The 22,637-nt window shown below is 38.6% G+C and overlaps 1 protein-coding gene across 26 annotated transcripts in view; it reads left to right on the top strand.

Moving 5' to 3' along the window:
• The window catches only part of MPDZ (multiple PDZ domain crumbs cell polarity complex component), a 104,148-nt gene extending 90,606 nt beyond the window's left edge, over positions 1 to 13,542 (top strand). For 18 of the 26 annotated variants that reach the window (XM_064439090.1, XM_064439086.1, XM_064439083.1 and 15 more), the window contains 12 exons: positions 1,438 to 1,583; positions 1,910 to 1,993; positions 2,101 to 2,294; positions 2,555 to 2,702; positions 5,808 to 5,894; positions 7,293 to 7,389; positions 8,044 to 8,087; positions 9,184 to 9,306; positions 10,251 to 10,355; positions 10,473 to 10,585; positions 11,770 to 11,893; positions 12,740 to 13,542. In XM_064439090.1, the coding sequence (XP_064295160.1) occupies positions 1,438 to 1,583; positions 1,910 to 1,993; positions 2,101 to 2,294; positions 2,555 to 2,702; positions 5,808 to 5,894; positions 7,293 to 7,389; positions 8,044 to 8,087; positions 9,184 to 9,306; positions 10,251 to 10,355; positions 10,473 to 10,585; positions 11,770 to 11,893; positions 12,740 to 12,886 (1,412 nt within the window). In that variant the 3' untranslated portion in view covers positions 12,887 to 13,542. The remainder of the gene's footprint in view (positions 1 to 1,437; positions 1,584 to 1,909; positions 1,994 to 2,100; positions 2,295 to 2,554; positions 2,703 to 5,807; positions 5,895 to 7,292; positions 7,390 to 8,043; positions 8,088 to 9,183; positions 9,307 to 10,250; positions 10,356 to 10,472; positions 10,586 to 11,769; positions 11,894 to 12,739) is intronic. The other 8 variants (XM_064439097.1, XM_064439089.1, XM_064439095.1 and 5 more) reach the window with 3 other exon arrangements.
• The last annotated feature ends 9,095 nt before the right edge of the window (positions 13,543 to 22,637 follow it).

Genomic DNA, 22,637 nt, shown 5'->3' with positions numbered 1-22,637 from the left:
TAGGCAATTTTTGGCACAATACTGATGCAGCTGTCTAGATGAGGTCAACCTTGGATGCCAAGACTTCCTTCCAGTTCTTGAGTTCTTGTATTTCATGTACATTTATGCCTTCTGGACAGAGTTATTATACTTAAGCCTTGACTCCCCTACTTAGCTTGAACCAAGTATGAGCAGTTGCTCATCATACACACAAAGAACTGAAATAACGTAACCTGTTCTATGCTCACACAGCAGCTTTACCCTTAAAAAATCTTAAGTGCCCCTCTGGTTCCCTTCAGAGGCTAAGCCTCTTAGTTTGGAGGCTTACTGCTCCTGCAGGACCTACTGCTCACACTATACCTAAGTATTTGTCTGTCATAAGTGAATATTTCTGAATAGTGAAGTTCTCTGTTAGTTTCAGTGAAACTTCTTTTAATCAAGCCTTTTTAAAGTGCCTCAAAAGCATCAGATGCCTGTTTTTACCTTTTGGAAAAAAATGTAATTTTGGTGTTTCTTTAAAGCATGGAGGACATCAGTGATAGAGATAATCTGAATATCCCAGACATTTCGATTGCTGATTATTTTCTTTAGTTGCTACACAATATCCCCTCCTAGTATTTTTAGCATTTTTTCTTTGAAGGATACGAAACTGACTAAAATACTGAAGCAAAGGTCCGTTTGTTACATACCGGAGGTACTGAATTTACAGATAAATTGCTACATAAGGATGCCATATATGTTTGCACTGTGAGAACATATTTTTGCACCATAAACTTACTGCTTCCAGAAGTTGTATCAGTGGCCAGTTAAAAGTTGGAATGCTGTAAAAAAGTTCTTTTTGAGGGCCACTAAATATAATGATGTGAATAAAACCTTTGACATGACCATGGATTTCTGGAATTGTGGAATACCACTATATTTGATTCATACTTAACATTCTTTCTCATGGTACAGATCTGAGTCTGGGATGGAATATTTGCTTAGATGGACCTTGACTTGACCCATTGCAAAAGTGCAGGGCTGACAACCTTGAATCGATGTATCTAATATATATTATGTACTTCAGTTATCTCTGACCTACATAGTTACATAGTTGCTGATATAGAAGTTTAAATTAAATTCTACTCTAAATACAATCTGTTGTGTACAATAGCTTCTTTGGCTACCCAGACTGTAAGAGTGGATTTGATAGTACGAATGCAGCACATTGTGTGTGCTATTTCATCAGTTAACTCAAAACTGTGATCCAGGTACTCAATGGTACAAAACCAGGACAGCTGCATTTTATAACTACAGGTAGTACTTGTCTGAGGGAGAGTTGGCAGCATCATTCTCTGTAGGTCAGCTGTCCAGCTGTTGCTATAGAGCTATCAATGAACTCTCAGAATGTTGTTTTAAAGTCACTTTTCTAATATCAGGCTCTGTTACTGTAACCAGGATGTTTAATTGTTGTTTTAGATACAAGCAGATCTTCGACTCCAGCCACATTAGCCTCTGACCCAGCTACTTGTCCCATAATTCCAGGATGTGAAACAACCATTGATATCTCCAAAGGCCGGACTGGTCTTGGTCTGAGCATTGTTGGAGGAGCAGACACTTTGCTGGTTGGTTGCAAAAATTATGTGTGTCACTCAAATGAAATAAAAATAATGAAATTAAGTTGTCTGATAGAAAAGACTTTTTAATTTGTTCCTGTAGCATTTATAGAAAGATACAGGTTTGGGTGTGGAGGGAGGGAAAGGAGGGGGAAAAAGGCAAAAAAGGACAAGCATAAATAAACTTCTTAAATAAATTGGTACTTTGTTCATCATACATCTGACTGCTTCATTTATCACTGATGAATTATAGTAGGAATTTTCAGTTGCTCTTGGTTCAAAGGAGGGGCATGTTCTTTCAACATGCAATTTATTTTTGTTCTATTTATTCACAGGGAGCAATCATCATCCATGAAGTATATGAAGAAGGAGCAGCATCTAAAGATGGGAGACTGTGGGCTGGGGATCAGATATTAGAGGTGTGGTGGTTTCTTTGGTCACTTTTATTGTCATTTGCTAGCTAGGTATGTTCTATTTTTCTGATAGAAAGTTGTCTGTACTTTATCATTGTGTGCTTTCTTTACAGGTGAATGGGATTGACCTCAGGAATGCCACACATGATGAAGCAATAAATGTGCTCCGACAGACTCCCCAAAAAGTTCGTCTGACTGTGTACAGAGATGAGGCCCAGTACAAGGAGGAAGACATGTATGATGTACTCAATATAGAGCTCCAAAAGAAGCCTGGCAAAGGCCTTGGGCTGAGTATTGTTGGGAAAAGGTGTGAATGTACCTGGAAAGTCAATGTCTGGGACTTGCTGGGCATGCTCATGTTTCTGTTGGGGTCTAGTGCTTAGATCCTGTGGGCTTGAAGGCTGTACGTATAATTTTTGTACCTAAGCTAGCTGGCCATTCCTAGAGGAACTAGCCCAACATTACTCAACAGAAAAATGAGACATTGTTCATTGTGTTCCCAACAGCAAGCCATAAAAATGGCCCTCAAACAATACTGTAATGCAAAATCTGTGTGTGTATTTGCAGAAATGATACGGGAGTGTTTGTGTCCGACATTGTCAAAGGAGGAATAGCAGATACAGATGGGAGATTGATGCAAGGAGACCAGATCTTGACAGTGAATGGAGAAGATGTTCGAAATGCTAACCAGGAGGCTGTTGCAGCTTTGCTAAAGGTATTGGGAAAAGAGAAGGTAGATATTAGCTAAAAATTGAGATCCAGGTATTTTGAAAGCTTTAGTTTTATTCATACTGAGTGCAGACTGTTATTGAGATGTCAGTGAGATTGAGCTGTGGATCCAAATTTAAGCTTCCTGAAGCCTAGAGCATTCAGATTTTGATACTTTGCTGGATGAAAATGGGAGTAGTAGTGGTGCAGAGTGCTATATGTTTAGAGGACAACAGAAGACCATTACCTAGGACACCCTAAAACATAATATTGTATTTTCCTCAGCATACTGATAACTGGTTAACTCTCACATTTTCAGAAAGATATGCAGAACTGACTTTAAATGATGGAGAATTCATCAGCATAGTTGTGCCAAAAATGATTACTTTCACAGTTGATAATGTTCATCTTTCTTCTTTCCTGTCTATGTCTAGTGTCACCTTGCATCTATTAAATATTATAATGTATTTTCCAGTGACCAAGATATCTAGTATAAAACATTGCTTTCTCACAAAGATAACTGAAGTAAACTCCTATATGCAGCTCTTGGAACCAGAATTTCTGTTCTCAATAAATTTTGTGCTTCTGATGTCATCTACCTATTTCCAAGTCAGAATGAGGTCAGATATACAACATTTCTTGTGGTCTGGCAGGAAGTCCAGCTGGTCAGCCAGCTTGTCTGTTTTCCATCCAGGGTTTTGAGACATTCCTGCTGGTATGGTAAGGATTCCATAAAGTCAGCATTTTCCAATGGAAATCCATTCTAGTGGAAAAAATTTGATAGCCACTACTCATAGCTGACTCTTGGATACATAGACACACTATAATGTTTCTTTCACTCACATTCGAAGGTATATTTTTCCACATCTTGAACAGTTCCTCAAGCTTTTTTTTTTTTTTTTCTTCCTTTTTTGGGGGGCAGGAGAGCACACGTTTAAAGGGCGGATAGAAGCACTTTTTCTGTATTTTTCAGCATGTGCCCTTAAGTAAGAATGCCAGTTTGTGTTCTGGCAGTGAACTACTTAATATGCTCTTAATAGTAATAGTACTTTTCCATTCTTACCTGATATTTTATCTAACAACAGTGTGTTTCTTCCTCATATGCTGCACTTGTACATCTCTAAATTAAAATACCATTTTACGTGGAAAGTTTCTTTCATTTTGGCAAGTATTTTTGAGGATCTAATTGTAAAATCTTATCTCCCGCTTATCATTCGTATATTCATGTTTTAAGTACTTCGTCCCACTCAGTAGTACTTGTAATTAATTGTCCTAGCCCTGAGAAATGAGGTTTTAAAAATATCTCAGCTATATCATTGTTAACAATTCTGTTTTGTTCATGCAATATAAATGGAGTAAAGCACAATGACTCACATGTAGGCTGTCACCATTTTTAGTTCAGGTATTAGTTCAGGTTTTCATTTACGAGGGTAAGAACTAGGAGTGAATTGTCTTGAATTGCCTGAAATGTATTTTGCTAGAAAATTATTTATAATCTTTGGAATATCCCAACGTATTTTAAGTAATATGAGATCACTAAAATGTGTTGTCAGACTGAGAACTCTGCCTCTTCTTGCAGTGTTTCTTTTTAAGTGTCCCTAAAACATGTGAAAAGCTGATCATTTTTTCCCCTCATTTGACTTATGGATTTATCAAATGGGAATTTTCAGGAAGCGAGAGAAAGCTGTAATGAAACTAAATGTGAATTGATTTATTCACAAGTTCATTTGGAAAGTATTACCTCCCATTTTCACACATTATAACTTCTAAATGTCATTCGTGGGTTTGAATTTTATGTAAGAATGTGGAAATTTTAGTTACACAGATTACTTCCTTGATTTTCCATTTTGGATAAGAGTTGTCTGTGTGGTTTAATATGAGTCAATTCATACAAGTAGCAAAGAATGGTTTTGCCTGAGCCCTGATTAAGTCTTTCTCAGGACATAGAGAAGTCAATATTATTTAAAAAATAAAAAGCAATTTAGTAATAAATCACTTTGAGTGTCACCCTAACAGAGTAGCAACAGGATATGAGGTATGGAAACCCTATTTGCACGGGTATGTCCTGTTGTTAGTTTTGATATGTTGGTCTATTTCTTACTTTGATTTTTCTGGGAAATACATGAACCCCTTTCAGGGTAGTACAGCTAAAGCATGATAAATAAAGGCAAACTTATGTAGTATTAAGTTCTTCGGATACAGGAGTTCACACTAACAACTTCCCAGAGGAAGAAAGAAGGAAAAGCAAAATAGAAACAAAACTTTGAAATTTCTGTGTTTAAATATGTTGCAGAGAGGTGGTCATCTTTTGACACCACTGTATTATTTCAGAAGTCCAGTTTTCTAAATGTTGTTGGTAATAATAACTTTTTCCAAAATCAGCCTAATGTCTTTGTTTCCAAATATTTGATTGCAGGGTGAATTTTCTCCTGAGGCATGCATTTTATGCAGATGTGTAGATACTTAATAGTATAACTAAAAGCTTAAAGACTAGTGGAAGGATTCTCCAATATGCGAACACTCCATATAATCCAGCTTCCTGCTGCGATTCAAATGCAGAAGTATCACTTAAACTGCAGATAGATGTTCAGAAAACCTCCTGCCCAGAATTTCTTTAATTATGTTGGTATTGATCCAGAGTAACACATAATTTCAAGAGCGGAGAGAGATGGCTAACTGCCAGTTTAAATACCATGTTCTCAGTCATGATTAATACTTCGAGGTGTTGTACTGATTTTAGTGTTCATTGTGAAAATAGTCAATTTCACTATTCCTTGAAAAATGCCATCTTGAAAATACATGTTGAGATTACAGTTGAGAAGCCAAAACTACACCCTGTTAAGTGAAAAGTAAAAAACTTAGTCTTTTTGTGTAATTTTCACATCTGTATTGTAATACCGAAAGTACCCTGCTCAGTGTACTTAGTTTGTGTGGCTCTGATCCTGCCATGAGCTCTGTCTGCTTGGAGCTCATCTCAGGGTTGTTAGCCCATTATTTTCCCCTCTGCCCATAGTTTTTTTTGTCTTCCACCATCTAATAAGTGACTTAAATATTGTCATAGGCTTTAATGTTGTAGACAGAAGAGATGTGTTATAAATTACTGGTTCTTTAGTGTTCATTAGGTACGGTAAGACTAGAGGTCGGAAGAATAAAAGCTGGTCCATTCCACTCCGAGAGGAGAGTATCCCAGAGCAGCCAGGTGTGTAACTGTAAAACTGTTTAGTTTGGAAGAAATGAAATGTGGTTAAATAATGAAAGCAAATGAAAAGAATGGGTTTGATGATGATGATGATTTTCCACATACCTGATCCATGATGAAGAATCTAGGAGGTTTTATGTACTTTGGAGCTTTTTGGTAACAATTTTATGTGTTCACTTTAGCGTATTGGATCTGTTAAAGACATGGTCCAGCCAAAAATGTATTCCAGAAGTGGCTTTGCTGTGTTGCCTAGTCTGGTTTTTATGGCTCTAGCCTGTGAAGTAGAGAGAGCTCTGATTCTCATCTATACCAGAAGAAGTTGGAGTGGACTTTAAACCTCTTTGTTACTTTAGGAGTGCTTGGCATGCAATGGAGTATTGTTTCAGTAAACGTAGTGAATTTCTCCTTGCATATTCTTACTGTAATCTTGGTCATCAGAAGCAGGAAACCTGCACCCTTCTCATCAGGCTCCTCTCAGGCTTATTTAGTTCATCATTGGCCTAATGCTGGAGTGTACAAACTTCACGTACTTGCTGCTGACTTACAAACATCAGTTTCAGCATTTGAGTGCATCCTTCATGTGGTAGCAGCTCACACCGTGATTCTCTTTAGTAGGAGTAATATTTCTAAGAGCTCACAAGGTACCTTAGAACCTTCTGTGGTTATAGACTGGGTACGCAGATCATCAAGTACTGAAGATAAATAGTTTAAAGACAAATCATGATTAAATAGTTTCGAGTGGGCAGGTTAAGACAGGATAAGACTGAAATGTTAGGCTCTCTTCAAAACAGCACATGTCAAATAAAATGAAAACATGCAGGCTCCAGATGGTCTTCATCTAAGTAAGAAGCAGCTCACAATGTTGAATGTTATGAAGAGTCTGAAACAGTCAGCGAACTAGTCTCACTGGGAGCCACGTTGTTCCTTTACATTGCCCTGCAGATATAGTGAAAATCTTTCTGGAAATTGTGCAGGTGAAGCCTGTGAGTGGAGAGCCTAATCTTAGTTTTAGCTGATGGAGTGGGTGAACCTGAGAGTACACATGAGGATGTTTAAAGATCTGTCTTTTGTATTCTATCCCTACCTTGATAATCGTGGCTAACTTCTGCACCAGAAGATCTTTCTGAGGTGATAGGAAGTGCAAATGTAAGGGCACAGCCTGGCCCTCAGAAGCAGCACTTCAAAAGCACACAGTCTCTGTTGGTCTAATGATGCTTCAAATAAGGAGCCCTCTAGAGTGACTTAAGAAATACGTGCAGGTTCACTGTGTCAGCTTTAAATGGGCACAGAAAAAACTAAAATACAGCAAAATCCACTGAATACAGTGGGTTACAGTTCTGCTTTTATCAGTTGGGTGTCTGAAGCTGCTCTCTAATGCCAGTCTAACACTGTATTTAGGTCAGTGAAGGAAGTGGCAGTCTCTCATCATTCAGTTTCCCGGTTTCTGGGTCCAGCGCACCTGAGGTCTTTGAAAGTGGTCTGAAGAAGAACACCAGTAAGGTTTCTTTGGTGCTTTCAGTGTTTTATACATGTGAACTGGTAGCTGAGCTCTTTTATGTTATCTGAAATGTTGTCATTATGTACTGTAGGCCTGAAAGTGATTCCTTAGTTATTAAAACACTGCAGGGGTGGTTATTGTACAGTACATCATATATATCTTTGAATAGCTTTTTATAAAATAAACTAGTAGCTTCTTATACCAGCAGTTTAGATGTTGAGAATCTGAAGTTGAGCCATAATTTTCTGTTTAAGCTAAATACATCTTCAGTCAAGCTGTCTCATTCATAGAAATTCAGATACTGTATAGTTAAATTAGGATAGATGTGAAATAGCTGTCTTGTGCTCAAATTTAGAACAGTTACTTCTGACAAAAGTGTTGCTGGCAAATAAGTTTTTTCTATTCTGCTTGAGCATGCTTAGCAGTCTTATTCTAAAAGTTATTTGAATAGAGGGAATGAATGACTTTTTCACCCATTCTAGAAGTATTTCAATCCTATTAATTCAGTGACAACCGCTTTCAAAATCTGCTTAAAACATATGTCCTAGTAAGCCAGTAGAAAGTTAATATCATTGTAGTGGTTTGGATAACTGTAATGGAAAAGTTTCCTAAAAATGCAAGTTTAACTTTTTTTTTAAATTCCTTTGACAGCAGCTTCTGAAATACAGGGACTAAGAACAGTTGAAATAAAAAAGGTAAGTTACAGCATGAAGTGTTATGTATCAGGAACAGGTTTTGAAGAGGTAGTCAAAAGGTGTGTTTAGAGAAAGGAAGAAGTCTGGCCTAGTTAATCATTTTAAGAGAGGAATTGATGTGAGAATAACTAATTGATTTGCCCCTCTTTTCAGGTCAAGACTGTATGATTTCCACTGCTTACACTGTTACGTAAAATGAGTGCAATTCGTGCTGTCACCCTTTGTGACCTGTTTAGAAAGCAATAGGAAGAAGGATTAGTAAAAGATACTGTGACCTAGTTTTACTGTTATCAGATTGAGTTAAATCCAGACTCTGCTTTAGTGAAGTCAAGGGAACTGTACTAAACTTGCAAGCCCATTGTTTTGTGTTTCATGTTTTCCTTCACACATGTTTTTAATGGGTAGGCTCTTACATGACAGCTCCCAGCTTTTCAACGGTGAAATTCAGTTCACTTCCTTCTTTACAGGAGAATGAGATCTGAGTCACAGACTGCTTCTGATTGTCCGAAGTATTTATATTTATTTAACTTTGCCTGGGATCTAGTTCTCTTGATGACATGGATTGTATTTAGCCATTCTCTTTTTACAGTAGAGTCTGCAAATACTAGTTTTTGTAGCAGTTTTTGCAGTTATGTGGTAAGGTGTTGTACGGTAGCAAACAGTTTTGTTCTTCAACAGTAGGACACTAGGGGGAGCATAAAGATTAATTCTAGTCTTCGGGAAGTTCATAATAAGAGATTGATATAGACAATATTAAGGACAAGCAATCCTATCTGTCCAGTTTTCCTTGCCCAGACTTTCTATGCTGACATTAAGGGTCTGATGCTGAATTCTGTAAGTATTTAGTTTGGTTAAGATAAAACATACAACTAAGTCAGCATGTTGTCACCTACTGCTGATAGAAAGAGACATATACTGTGCTCTCTGTGCTTTCTTGAAATGATGGAAAATGTATTAGCTTAAAAAATGGCTTGAGAGGTAGGAATTCTGATTTTCGTAAGATAAGGGTTTTAATACTTTTTTGAGATAAGCCTTCAAATCTCTGAGTGTGTTTTTCTTTCCAGAAAAATCTAATCTAGTTTCATTACAATAACAGGGCCCTGCAGATTCACTAGGAGTGAGCATTGCTGGAGGTGTAGGAAGTCCTCTTGGAGATGTTCCTATATTTATTGCCATGATGCATCCAAATGGAGTTGCAGCTCAGACTCAGAAACTCAGAGTAAGTGAATTGTTAAGAAGGTTGCAAAGATTGCATGAGTAATGCACAGTAATTACTCTAGCCAGGCAATAAATTATCAGCTTAATGACACAGTCATAAGTGCTTCTGGCTGTAACAAGAATTTTTGCTGTTTGGATTGACGAAGCAGTAACTCAAATTGGTAGCATGGTGAAAGATACTGCTGAAAGGAACTAACTTTGGGAAGGAAGTCCTAAAGCAATCTTGGATCATAGAGGTAGACAGCTTGTGAAAATTAAAAGCAAAGAGAGTGGTTCAGAATTATGGATTCTGTAAGTGAGCTCCACTGATGAGCATGGTGGTCATTCCTGCAACTGTATGTATGCAGCCTGTTTTATCTCTCATATTTTTTATGCTTATCCGTCTTAGGATAGAGATAGTACTTTTTAGGTTCTGACTTAAAGCAGGAAATCTTACCTGATGCAGACCTACTTGCCTACTGTATGCAATCTGTACCAAAGGTGGTTGATTTGACTTGTGCTTCCTGGAAAATGGACAGTGTTGTTTCAGGATGAGTTCAAAAATGTAATCTCTGATGATAATTTACTACTTCAGTCTGTCTATCTTCAGGTGATATACAAAATGCACCTCTTTTTTTTGCATGCCGTATATTTCTAGAGTTTTTCAATCAGTTCTGTAAAGCATCATTACTTCTTTACACTGACTTCGCTAAACCAGTGTAATTTACTAATTGTGATGTTGAATTTTCTACCTTTGTATTGGGTCATTGTGAGGTTCAGATATGATTTGCCTTTGAAAGAAAACGTACCATGAACAGTTGCTAATTTCTTTCTTCCTGCCCTATATCACTCATAAAATCTGGCTAAATGCAAATACACAGATCTGCTATTGTTGAAAGAAAGTGACAAATAAATATATGTAACTAAACTTATTGTTAGTTAGATTTTCTACATTTTCTTCTACAGGTGGGGGACAGGATTGTTAGCATCTGTGGAACATCTACTGAGGGCATGACTCATTCCCAAGCTGTTAGTCTTTTAAAAAATGCTTCAGGCACTGTTGAGTTGCAGGTAAAAAATGTTCAGTGACATTTGGACTATTCTCTGAATACTGCTTTGCCAGCTGTTACAATGAATTATTTTACTGTAAGCATTCTCATTTTACTGGTTTACGAACTCTGTTCCTAGGTGGTAGCTGGAGGAGAAGTAAGTGTCATAACTGGTCAGCAGCAGGATCCACCTACGTCCAGTCTTTCATTTGCGGGACTAACTTCAACCAGCATTTTTCAGGATGATTTAGGGTCAGTAACTATAGAATACACAACCTTTGTAGCCTGTTACTTTAGGTGGAACTCAACCTAAAAAGCTAAAACTTCTAGCAAATAATGGATGAATTGCTTGACTTAATCATGACTTAGACATTTGGTATACATGGGACCCATAGGCCATAGGTCCTCTTATGCATTTTTCATTAGGTGATTTACTGTGCTGCTTTATTTTGCCCCTCTGTGGAGTTACGATGTGATTTGATTTCTTCTCTGTAAATACAGCCTCCTTTGTTTCATTGAGACTTGGTAGCTGAGATTAATTGACACAAACAAAATGTTTGTCTCAGACTTAAATAGCAAGGCCCTTTCCACAGTGGTGCCTGGGTTTCAGTAATGTGCTTTCTAGGGCTGGGCTATCAGGAGCATTGAACTTTTCTGGCATACAAGATATACTGCATCTGGTATACTGCAAGGTACAGCTATGTAAACAAGTTTTGCCTCTAACATAAATCTGAGGCATTTTTCTTCTAGGAACAGGGAAAGAGGAAATAGGGTTCTTTATCCACACAGACCTGAAAGATAGAACTTCAAGATGTGACACTTCAGGGCATGGTTTAGGAGACATGGTAGTGTTGGGCTGATGATTGGACTTGATGATCCTAGAGGTCTTTTCCAACCTTAATGATTGAATGAATCTGTGATTCAAAATTTCTTCTAGTCAAAGTTTGTGTGGGAAAATGTACCTATAAATGGTCTGTATAAATGCATACATACAAATACACAGACATATATTAGAGGAGGAGAGAAGCAAGTAAACCTTACAACATAAACTATTGAGGTTAATTTTAGACATTTTTAGGAGGTGTAATGGGTTACCAGATTTTTAAAGTAGATTTTTGTTATGGAGTTTTGAGGTACTAGTATTGCATCTTTACTTCACTAGTCAGCACTGTTAGTGGGATGTTGCAGCCACAACTATGCCCTGAGCTGGGTGGAAGAGGTGCTTGAAATAGCTACCTTTAAGTAATAACAAGGGCATTAGACAGAGTGTTTTACATAAGCTAAAATAGCCAGTTCATTATAATAAAAGCATTTGTAGTTAGAATGGAAAGGAAGTGTATTGCTTAGCTTGAAAGAAAAAATACATTTTGTTGAGTGTTCTACATGCTAAATCATAAGGTCAGGCAACATCACAACACACTTTTTCCCTTTCTTAGACCTCCTCAGTACAAGACCATTACTCTGGATAGAGGACCAGATGGCCTAGGCTTTAGTATTGTGGGTGGTTATGGCAGTCCCCATGGAGACTTACCCATTTATGTGAAGACAGTGTTTGCAAAGGTAAGTGCAAATTTGTTCAGTCAATCTATTTATTAGTTCGCAGCAGTACTATCTTAAATCATGGCCTGAGTTTGAAGCCAAAGGATTGTTGAAGTTTCTCACAGTTTTTCTACCTTAGTGCAAGCGCTGGTCAAAATGTGCTTGTAGCATTTCAAGGCTATAGTCTTAGGAAGATCCAGAATTTCCAAATGCATGTGACTGCGTGTGGTAGAATCTTCTTCAAGTCTCAAAACTGGAATTGTGAACATACTTAGAAAAAGAGCTCCCTTGGCTTATGTTTGGAGTGTATTTTCTGCAGGTAGTGTTAGGGACTGTTCTATTTATTTTGACTGGGAGTCTCTGAAAAGAAGACCAAAAATAATTTAACTCAGTCTGGACCTCTGGAGAAGTTCAGGTACTCACCTGGATTTGAGAGTCTGGACTGCCCTAGGAAACAGCCCTGAGTCAGAAAGACTGGACTCAAGAATCCCAAACTTTGGTGGTAAATCAAAGTACAGAGCTGGGTTTTGATTACTGAATTTCTTATATCAGTTGCTGAAAACTTCTTCAGGTCTTGAAAATCTTACTTCTATGATGGCAGAGTTTAAATGCTATACTAGCTGGAAGAACAGGGTTAAGGGAATACAAAAATCCCGTAGACCCAATTTCGAGATGTTGTGAAACTTAGAGCAGGGCATACTGCAGCACTAGCCAGTTGTACTACAATTGACTGGAGTTGAATCATTGAAAATTAAAAAAGTTTTAAGAGGTTTTGTGTTCTGAGACTATCTTATTCATAGCACAAGGAGAGTTGGTGGAGAGAAAAAGAAATGCATGAGTCTGCAGTTACATGTTGTATCGTTTCAGGGTGCAGCAGCAGAAGATGGACGACTGAAGAGAGGGGATCAAATCATTGCTGTGAACGGGCAGAGTTTAGAAGGGGTGACCCACGAGGAAGCAGTTGCTATTCTGAAAAGGACGAAAGGAACAGTCACTTTGACTGTTTTGTCATGAACTAGCTGCCCAAAAGGGTAGGGTCAATAAGACTATTTTATTGGCATTCCGCATAGCAAAGAGAATGGAAATGCTTATATAGCCTTTTTGCTCTTCCAGCTTCACAGGACTGTGTTACAACACTAAATATTTAACTGTATTTTTGTATCCAGTAGAAGTATTTCTCTCACTGTCAAACCACTGGAATGGAGTTATGTCAACTGTGGAAAGACATTGATATTTTCTTGTTAGTATTATAATGAAAGCTCGTAAGCCAGCAAAGGAGAAGAAGGAATGTTTGCATTAATAACCACACAACAACACTGGAATGTTCTGCTGAGAGGCTTTGGATGTTTGAAATATGTTGGAAAAATGATGAAGTTACCAAGTCAACAGGGGGATGGCATGGGCAGCAGCAGTCAGAAAACAGAAATAAGGTTATTGTTAATAGTTCTTTGTTCAAAATACGGAATTTGGACGGAAAGAAAAGGAAAAATACGTAATCTGGAGGCAGATGATTAAGGGACGTAGACGCTTATTTGTAGTATTTCACAGTGCCCAAGTAGAAGGAGCTGGGAGGGTGACTTGGATGGGTTCTTTTTTCCTTGTCTGTTTGTGTGTTTAAATTTCCTAAGTCTTGGGTATCCAAAAAAAAATAAAACTGTGCTTCAATTTGGCTTACGTTTGAGAGTGTTTGGTTTTGGTTTTGGTTTTGGTTTGTTTGTTTCAGGGTTGGTTTGTTTTTTTTGTTTTGGGTTTTGTGGTTTGGTTTGGTTGTTTTGTTTTTAACAGGGCAGGTGTTTGTTTATAAAGGAGAGGATATGTACTCAGGGCTGAAAAATCTGAAAACTTGCTAGTGGAAGCTACTGGTGAATGAGAGTGCCCAGCAACTGCAGTATGAGAAGAACTAGACTTTTCTTTGACAATAGTAGTGTCTTCTAGCCTATATGGGTGTGACAGAAACCTTCCTAATATGAAATGTGCGTAAGTGAAGGTTCTTCTCTTCCAAAATGCAAGATTAACTACAAGCTCAGTGTGGACGTTTTTGTGAGCTGCTTGAATCAAAGCCACGAACAAACTGGTCAGGGCAGGTTTACTTAGTTGCAGACAGAGACTTGTGGATATTGGTTAAGCCAAAGTGGAAGAAGCTGATGTTACAGTGTTGCTGCCATTATCAGTAGCCCCAAAGTTAGAGTCCTCCTTGGTCCAGGGAGGCCTAAAACCAGCAGTTAAGGGTGGGTGAAAGGCTGAAAATCCCGCCCAGTGGAAGTGAGTAGTAAGACAGCAGTACAGGTCTTTCTGCATCAGTGTTAAGCAGAAGAGGTCTGAGGGCCACAAATATTGTTTTGGGGTTATTAATTTTAGAAGCACAAATACAAGACAGTGTCTATTAAGTACGATGCAACCATGGAGCTGTTCTTTGGGCAGCAGCGTAGTCAGTAAACTTACCAACATCCTCAGCTTCCTAACTGGGGATCCCCACTAAAGCTTTATACAGAAACTGTGCTCACTGAAATCCTTAGGTGATTGTAGCCATCCTTTGCCTCTGCTCCTTCAAACTGGATCTTAGGAATCTGGCAGATAAAGGACACTTTGCCCATGATTTAGCTTCCTGCAGAAAAACTTCAAGTCTTTTGGGGGAGAAAGATACCTAGCTAATTAGCAGCAAGACCTTTTGTGTTAATTAGCAAAAAAAAATAGTAGAAAGAAGGCCACCATGTCAATTGTTATTTAAGAGAAACCTGAACTGAAAATTGCAGGCAACGATCAGGGCATTATTAGGGGAAGATACAAAAGACTAGCATTTGTTTTAGTAGGACACAAAAACAGTATTAGGAATGTCTGTGAAATATTATTCACAAGTTGATAGCTAGGTCTGAGTGAATTCACTAAAAAAACCACTCTGTCTCTGTTCTAGAAGCTACACTGTGATAGGCTAAGATGAAAGAAAACAGATGGTACCGTTACTGGATGCTGTTATTATTGAACTGGTCTTCTATACTTATTCCTTGGTTAGAGTGAGAAATGCCTACATTAGAGTATGTGAAGTCACTTCAGATATTATCTATATTTGTAACAGAAGTAGTGTACAGATATTTTGAGACTGCTGTTGTGTCTAAGTGGAGGATTTAAGTCAATAAATTCCAAACTGTCATGATGAAGAAATAAAGTTGCAGGAATGTTTCTGGGGGCTTTACAATGGCATGTTTGCGTTGTTCATTTTGTTCTGAAAGATTAATTAAAAAAAACTTCTTAAAAAATGGCGTTACTCTTTATATGAACCTTAAAGCATCTGCAAAAAATTGCTTTATTTGGATTTTAAGATTTTATCTTCACTTGCAAACTCTTAGCAAATCCATGAGACCAGATACTAAAACTATCCAGGAATTTATATGAAGCTGCCTTGTTTTTTTGAAACAGACAGCATTAATCATTGTTCAGTCTGTTTAGAAAGCATTCCTTCAGGCATGGGACTTGCCACGAGGGATCAAAACAGTGAGCCGTGGAGCCTCGGACTTTGATTTTAGCTGTGGCCCACACTGCTGCTTCAGAGCACAGGGTCTCCCCTGAGCCCCATGCTGGGAAAGCTGTTGCATGACCACTGCTTAGTGCCTGCCATGCACTGGATCGTGAGGTGTAATAAACTAAGCAGGCTTAGGATGTTTGGTTTTCTTTACCTTTTGGTATTCAACGCAACTTTCATATCACAGGCATTAGTCCTGTAAGGTGCTACGTACCTATGGCCCTAGTTCTACCAAGTCTTCCATTTTTTATTACATATTTTCCATTTTACTTTATTAACTATGGGACTTGACAGGGTTGGAGCTGAAGGCCCTATCATCCTAAAGGCTCCAGCCCATTGTCTGTTTGGATACCTGGTCCTTCCTTTTAACTCTGCTTACCTCTCACCTATTCAATGTTAATAATCTTAGACTGGTATTAATGAGACTGTCACTTTTTGTAAGCATGGGTCTGGACAAAGGACACCTGGCTCATGGGAACGTGCATATTCCGTTCCTTGGCAGTGAGCAGGTATCATTGTCATGGCTGCCTTCCTGTTCATTCCTCTGCTGGATTTTATTTCTGGGTTAGCTTTATGGAAGCAATGGTATTAGTAATTCTTAGTTGGGAGAGCGGGTGGAATTTAGTAGGCATTGAGAAACCCCTTCCCTTCACCCAATCTGGCCTCTTTTTGAAAGAAAAAAAGAAGCTGTCTATTCTGTAGACCTAGACATGGACTTGACTGAAAAACAAAAACTAACCCAGACCTTAAAAGAAGAAGAAAAGCTGTCTTTGTTTTTAAATGGCAAAAAGATGTTTTGTTTTAGTGATAGAGACTTGCAAGTAATGTGGAGGAACTTAGTACTTCAGTAGTGTTTTGCAAAGAAAGCCCCATCACAGAGTAGGAATGACACTAGAAGGAGGCCGGTAGTGGTTTCCACAAACACATCTTTTTCTTGCTTTTTAAAAATAAATTCTTTGCAGCATTTAAAATATTCATGTGTAGGCAGCACTTCTGTCTTAGGCACCACTTGAAACTACTAAGAACAGGTAAAAAGTTTACTTCCTTTACAAATGCTTTCAGATATTATTGTTATTTAGACACCAGGTCTTACGAGGAGGGGTTGAGGGAACTGGGGTTGTTCAGCCTGGAGAAGAGGAGGCTGAGGGAGACCTTATCGCTCTCTACAACTACCTGGAAGGAGGTTCGTAATGAGGTGGGTGTTGGTCTCTTCTCCTAAGTTACTAGTGATAGAATGAGAGAGAGCAGCTTCAAGCTGCATCAGGGGAGGTTTAGATTGGGTATTAGGAAAAATTTCTTCACTGAGAGAGTGGTCAGTCATTGGAACAGGCTGCCCAGAGAGGTGGTGGAGTTACCATCCCTGGAGGTATTTAAAAGATGTGTAGACGCGGCACGTCAGGGCATGGTTTAGGAGACATGGTGGTGCTGGGCTGATGGTTGGACTTGATGATCCTAGAGGTCTTTTCCAACCTTAATAATTCTATGATTCTAAAACACGAACACTGTTGTCTTGAGCACATTCAACACCTGCAGTGTATACACAAGATGTTTTTCTTTCTGTCTTTCTGAATTGGAGATTGTGCATCTCCCTCAACAGCTGTGTAGATCTTGATTTTAACACATTTTAGTTCAGCCACTGTTGCAGGGTTACGTGTTAGCTTGTGAAGTTGTGCCACTGATATTCAGGAAAACGCTGACAGTGTCAGGTTAGACTGATCGATTTCAAACACTTCAGAACAGTATACCTACTACCGGAAGATGATTTCTAAGTAGATCGAGGTACAAACTTCTTGCCATACGTTTTCACTCTCCTGTGGTAAAATCTTCCACGATATTATTGAACTTTATACTCCCAGTGAAAATGGTCATGTGAAATGGGCAGAAGAAAATAGGTGTCGCTTCTTGTGTTTCAGTAAGAGAAGAGAATAATTTCTGATTAAACTACTAATCCTGAAAGCTGCATATAGCTCAGTTGAAGATAACAGAATTATGCAAACTGGATTTTTAACTCAAGATTTTTTTGTTAAGTTGCAGCAGCAAATTATTTTTAGAAAGTGAAACAAGCAGGCTTTCACTTAGTCTTTCTCATCAAAATACTTTCTGATCAGTCAGGTTTTTTGATCTATAGATAGATAGTTTAAATACATAACTTTTTTATTATTACATAAAAGGAGTGTTTGAATCACATCCGATAAATCTTATCTGTGTTCTTAACTGAGAGTGCTATGCTGGATATTTTAAGTGCTTGCAGTTATATGTCCAGTTTACCCATAGATAGGCAAATTAAAGCTTTTTGTCTAAGATGGGAGGCTTCAAAGTTGTCACTACCTGTTAATGTGTTCTGGTATTTCAGCCTTTGGGAGTTTATTAGTTAAGATTACACTTTGTTAAGTGTAGTTCAGTTTAGTTAAGAGTACACTTTGACTGAGCAAGGTACGCATCATAGCTAAAAGGGAGAGAATGTTCTTCATTATTTTTTCTGTGGGATAGCTTTTTGAGACTTTCAGCACTGGTCCAGGACAGTGTCACAGTTTGGTGTGGTTTTGTAGCATTTATTTATGTTCCTCACTGTTCATAGCCACAGAAGAGTGCACGGTACGAGGACTGGGAAGACTGAGACCCCAGGGTGCATTTTCAGGATTCTTTATCAGGTTTCTGCTACTGCAGATAAGATGAAGATAAGGGAGCCTGAGTTTCTTGTTGGGCACCTGACACAAGCACTTGGGCTGAGGCACATTAAAGACCTTTGCAGGTTGTAACTTTCAAGTACCTTTTTGTCACAGGGATGCCATAGCCACCATGACCAAACACTTCAGAGTTTCACGTTACTGGGGATTTTACAAAAAGCAATGGGAGCAACACCTTGGGTAGTTAATAAGAAATTAGTTAGTCTCTGTTTCGGGAGAATCTTTGACTGAAACTGTCAAAGACTGCATATTTTGGTTTGGCTTTAAAAAATGTATTCATTACTCTGTTAAATGTGAATACATCTTATGGGAGTAGAAAGGTCATTGTTGCAGATGAGTTATGTAAGTATCAATATAATCCTAATGGTTAAAGCGTCAAATGCTCACTGGAAAGTTCTAATGTGACAGGAAACACTGAGGACAGATGATAATAAAATTGTCCTATGGGGAAATCATTAACCTTTGCTACTGTCACCAAGATCAGAAGATGGTTAGAAGTGATAGTGTTCATATTTTTTTCATGCTTTTTTGTAAGTCCACACCAACTCTTTTTCCCAGGTTTTATATTTTTTCCCAAGTGTAAACTGCCTGCAAAGAGCTAATAAGGTATTATCCTTCTGATATTCTTGGAATTAAAAAAATCACTCATTTTTTCAGATATGTAATTTTTCTTGGTAGTGAAGAATGTTGCTCTTAATGTTAGAATTCTTTTGGGGAATCCAAGCAATTCCAAACCTAGTGTCTGGGCCGGAGACTTCAGTTTTTGTTGTTGGGGATTTAAATAGGACAAGTGACACATTTAATGTAGCAAATTAGTGTTGTTTCATGGTGATCTTAAACACGGATAATACCAGCTGCATCTGCAGCAGCTGCTGCTTATTTGCCTACACCTAGATTGTTCATTGATGCATACCCGTGTCCTGGACAATTTCCTGTAAAGAGAAGGCTTAGGCTCCACCATGGCTTCCAAGTCACGCTTTAATGGAAAATGAGGTCCAGCAGTGTTTTGAATAACTGTGGGTTTCTGTCTGTATGAGTTTTAGGGCCCAGGGAGACTAAGGCCCTGATGCTGTTTCTGATGGACTTGCTCTGTCAGAGGTGTGGTGGTTAGAAACCCACTCCGGGGCGTAGCAGGTGCCAGGGCACTCACTGATGGGATTGATGTGTACTCTGCCCTTCTCAGTCAGCATGAAGGTGTGTACCTCAAATCTGACAAACTTCACTTGCAGGCCTAGAAGTCAGGAGTTTTTTTGTTGGCTTGCTGTGGTTTTTAATTTAAAGATTGTGCAGAGGACGTGCATTTGTTCTACATTTGTCTCCAGTTCTGTCATATACTTCCCTTTTTAAGCGTATACATAAGGAGAAGTAATCCACTCAATTTTCTTGTTAATGTGGAGTCAGAGATTGTTCTAATCAAATATGTGTGTTAATTGCTTCACAAACATGTTTGTGGGCACAGTCTCCTGGTGAAGGTTTTACAGCCCCTTTCACAATACTAAATGACAGCAGTGATTGCCTTGGTGTTAAATTGCATGGCTAATAAAGCCTGTTCAATAAATATAAATCTGTCCTGGCCAGGAAAGTGAATTCCCTGAGACAAGATGGGAACCTCTTGGACTGAGCTGAGCTTCCTATTATGACTAAGCAATCTCTCTTTTCAGTCCGTGCCTTATCTCCCTAGGAACAACTTGGCTTTTGTGTCAAACAGCAGCTGACCATCAGTATTTCGTGTATATAGTGTCTTGCCCTCTGGAAAAAGGCCTTTACTTTTTCTATTACAGTCACTAGAGCTGGAAGAAAAAGTATAACTTTAATCTTTTTCTTCAAGTGCAGATTTATGGAATATTAGCATTTAGTAGAAATAACTCATTACAGTTTACTGTTTGCTATCATGTGGCATACTCTTCTTTGCACCCTAAAAAGTCAGAGATGTTTCAAAGCTATTTATTTTGCCAGCAGCCAAAACAATTCCAGTCTGCATTTCCCCTGCTCCCATTTCTTCTGTTTTTTGTGTGTGTTGAGAGAGGGTGTGGTATGAGTGAGGGGAGGATGTCAAAGGCTTTGTGGGTGTTTATGTCTGTGAGTTCACGCACGTGTGTATATACATATATGTATTGGTAGTTTGGGGAACAGTACTGTGTAAGTGCTAATTATTAGCCTGCAGATATTTCCTTCCAGGCATGATTTTTTGTTCGTGGAAGAAAATATATTAATATAATTACTATAAATAACCCTTTTTTATCCATAGGTCTCAAAGGATTTTAAAAAAGGGAGTAAACATTTGATATATTTTAATGTCAGGAAAAACTACAGCTGAGGGATTATCTGTTCTTAGATTGTGATTATCGTGATTCCCGATGAACCTTTCTCTAATGTGAGTGTACATCTTTTCTATTAGCCTGGTACATTTAAGAATGGGGTACATTCCGGTTTGTGCTTCCAGGGCAATGAAATCCTATTGGAAGTTAAGAAGTGTTTGGGTCTGACATACTGAGGCTAAGAGGGCCTCATGATTATGAATACACTCCAGACTTCCTCACTGCTAAAAGCTTTTTATTTAGGCCCATGTTAAAGATCTCACATTCGTAGGAGCATTCCTTTTATGTATAGGATCGGTACTCAATTTTACTCAGTTAGTAGTTTAAACTCATGTACCTGTGTATATTATTGACACTCAGACTTGAGCTTAAACCTTAAATCTGTTGGCCAAGCTAGCAAACCTCTTTGACCAAGCCCAAGTGACAACCCTGAATAAGATAGGTTTCCTTCTCAATGTCAAGGAGAAGACGAACCAAGAAAAAGTCTCAGGCAACGAGCAGCAAGGAGACAAATGTATTTGCTGGTGTCTGGCAGCCTGTTTGCTTTTCTCTGTAGTGAAAGATGGCTGGAACTGCCCTAGTCTGAACTTCCAGTTCAAAAGTGAATGGGAACAGGAAGGGGGGAGTGCTCACCCATTTAGGTGCAAATAGTCCTGGAGGTGGCCACCAGCAATCAAGCTAACGCTGTGTGAGTGTTTCTTTGGTATTTCAAGACAAGGAAAAAACACTGTTTATGTAGTCAGCTGCTGGTTTCACCTTGCATAATTAGCCTGGGAGCTTAGGGGTACTGAAGCTTTGTGGGGGAGGCTCTTTGTCAATAGTACTCAGTCCCACATGTACCCCGTGAAGTCAGGCTAGCCATGGAAGAGGCACCTGGGTTTGTCCATAGACGCTGACTGTTCTCTAGCTACATTCCTACGCGTTATTCATTTTCAGTACTAGCCACTAGATAGCACTAGAGAATCAAGGTAAGTCTCAAAGAGCGTAGGCTGCAAAGATTTAAATGGACTCCGAACACTCCAAAACTAACGACCACTGGAGTCTGTGGTTGGTGTTCATCTCTGATTGTCAGCCTAATGGAAATTGTTTAATCAGGAGAAAGTTATTTTAACTTCTGCTGTATTTAAAATGTCTGCACTGATGTATTCCCCAGCAAAAAAACACTTAGAAGTAGCGTGAGCCATTACCCTCCTCCAGCCCTCTTTTTAATACTTTTGATCTTTATTAAAGGCCACAAGCTTCAACAAAATGTGCAGTAAATCCAAAATATTTCATATTGGCCATCACAAAATGAATGCTTTAAAATTGAAGTAAAAGTACGCCTCCAAAAATTCATATATCCATAGGGATATATGCTTTCCAAACTGGTCTCCAAAAACATATCCTCAACAGAACTCATTTTCAGAGAAAGTGAAACGTTGTCTGTGCCTGTCACCTTCTGGAATTTTACTCTATCCCTTGCAAAATGATTTGGCATTTTTAGCTTTCAAAAAAAAATTTAAGGTAATGAAGAAATCATTACTCACCATCTCTGTGGGAATCCAAGAACTGATGTTTTTAATCCCTGCTATGAAAAGCAATAAAGGTACAACTTCTGCTTGTGTACCTTTCAAGGAGCCCTATATGAACTTTTTTCTAAGGAATTAAGAAATGCAAAAAGGTCATAAGGGAAAGGCATGTGTTACTGCCTGCTTGCGGTCTGCACTCGTGGGTTGTTTTGCACTCCTTTTGCAAACCAAATACTTAATGCATGTAAGTACTTTTGATCTGCACATTCATAAACAGTTTTTCTGGCAGTCTGAGGAATACACACAGATTTGCATGATGCCATGCAAAGAAACTTGGGAATCTCCTGACGTAGGTTTCAAAATACTGTGTCAGAGATCATGAATTCTTCTGTTATTTATTAGCAATATTTGTACACACAGATGCCACATCCTATTTTGATAACATCTCAAGAGTTTTTGGTAAGGATCTAAAATTTGAAGTTTGAAGGTGTTGAACTCCTCGAGTAATGTCTCCTACATGCTTGTCTTGAAGGACAGCTCAGCACATCTGGCTTTTGTATCTTGCTTCTAAAGTACATTAAACAGACTGATATCAAAATAAGCAACTGTACTGCGGCTTATTTGCTATAGGCATGCTTCACCATAGGTATGGGGGCTTCAAGGATCGCAGTCTTGGCTGTTGCTGAGAGAAGCTCCCAGGAATTCCCAGCGGACTGGGCTGATGCATGTGTGAAC

Source organism: Phalacrocorax carbo, chromosome Z (assembly GCF_963921805.1).
Source record: "Phalacrocorax carbo chromosome Z, bPhaCar2.1, whole genome shotgun sequence".
In the NCBI taxonomy this organism is placed as follows: domain Eukaryota; kingdom Metazoa; phylum Chordata; class Aves; order Suliformes; family Phalacrocoracidae; genus Phalacrocorax; species Phalacrocorax carbo.
Note: the sequence above shows the minus strand (reverse complement) of the source record. Positions and strands in the feature narration are given on the sequence as shown.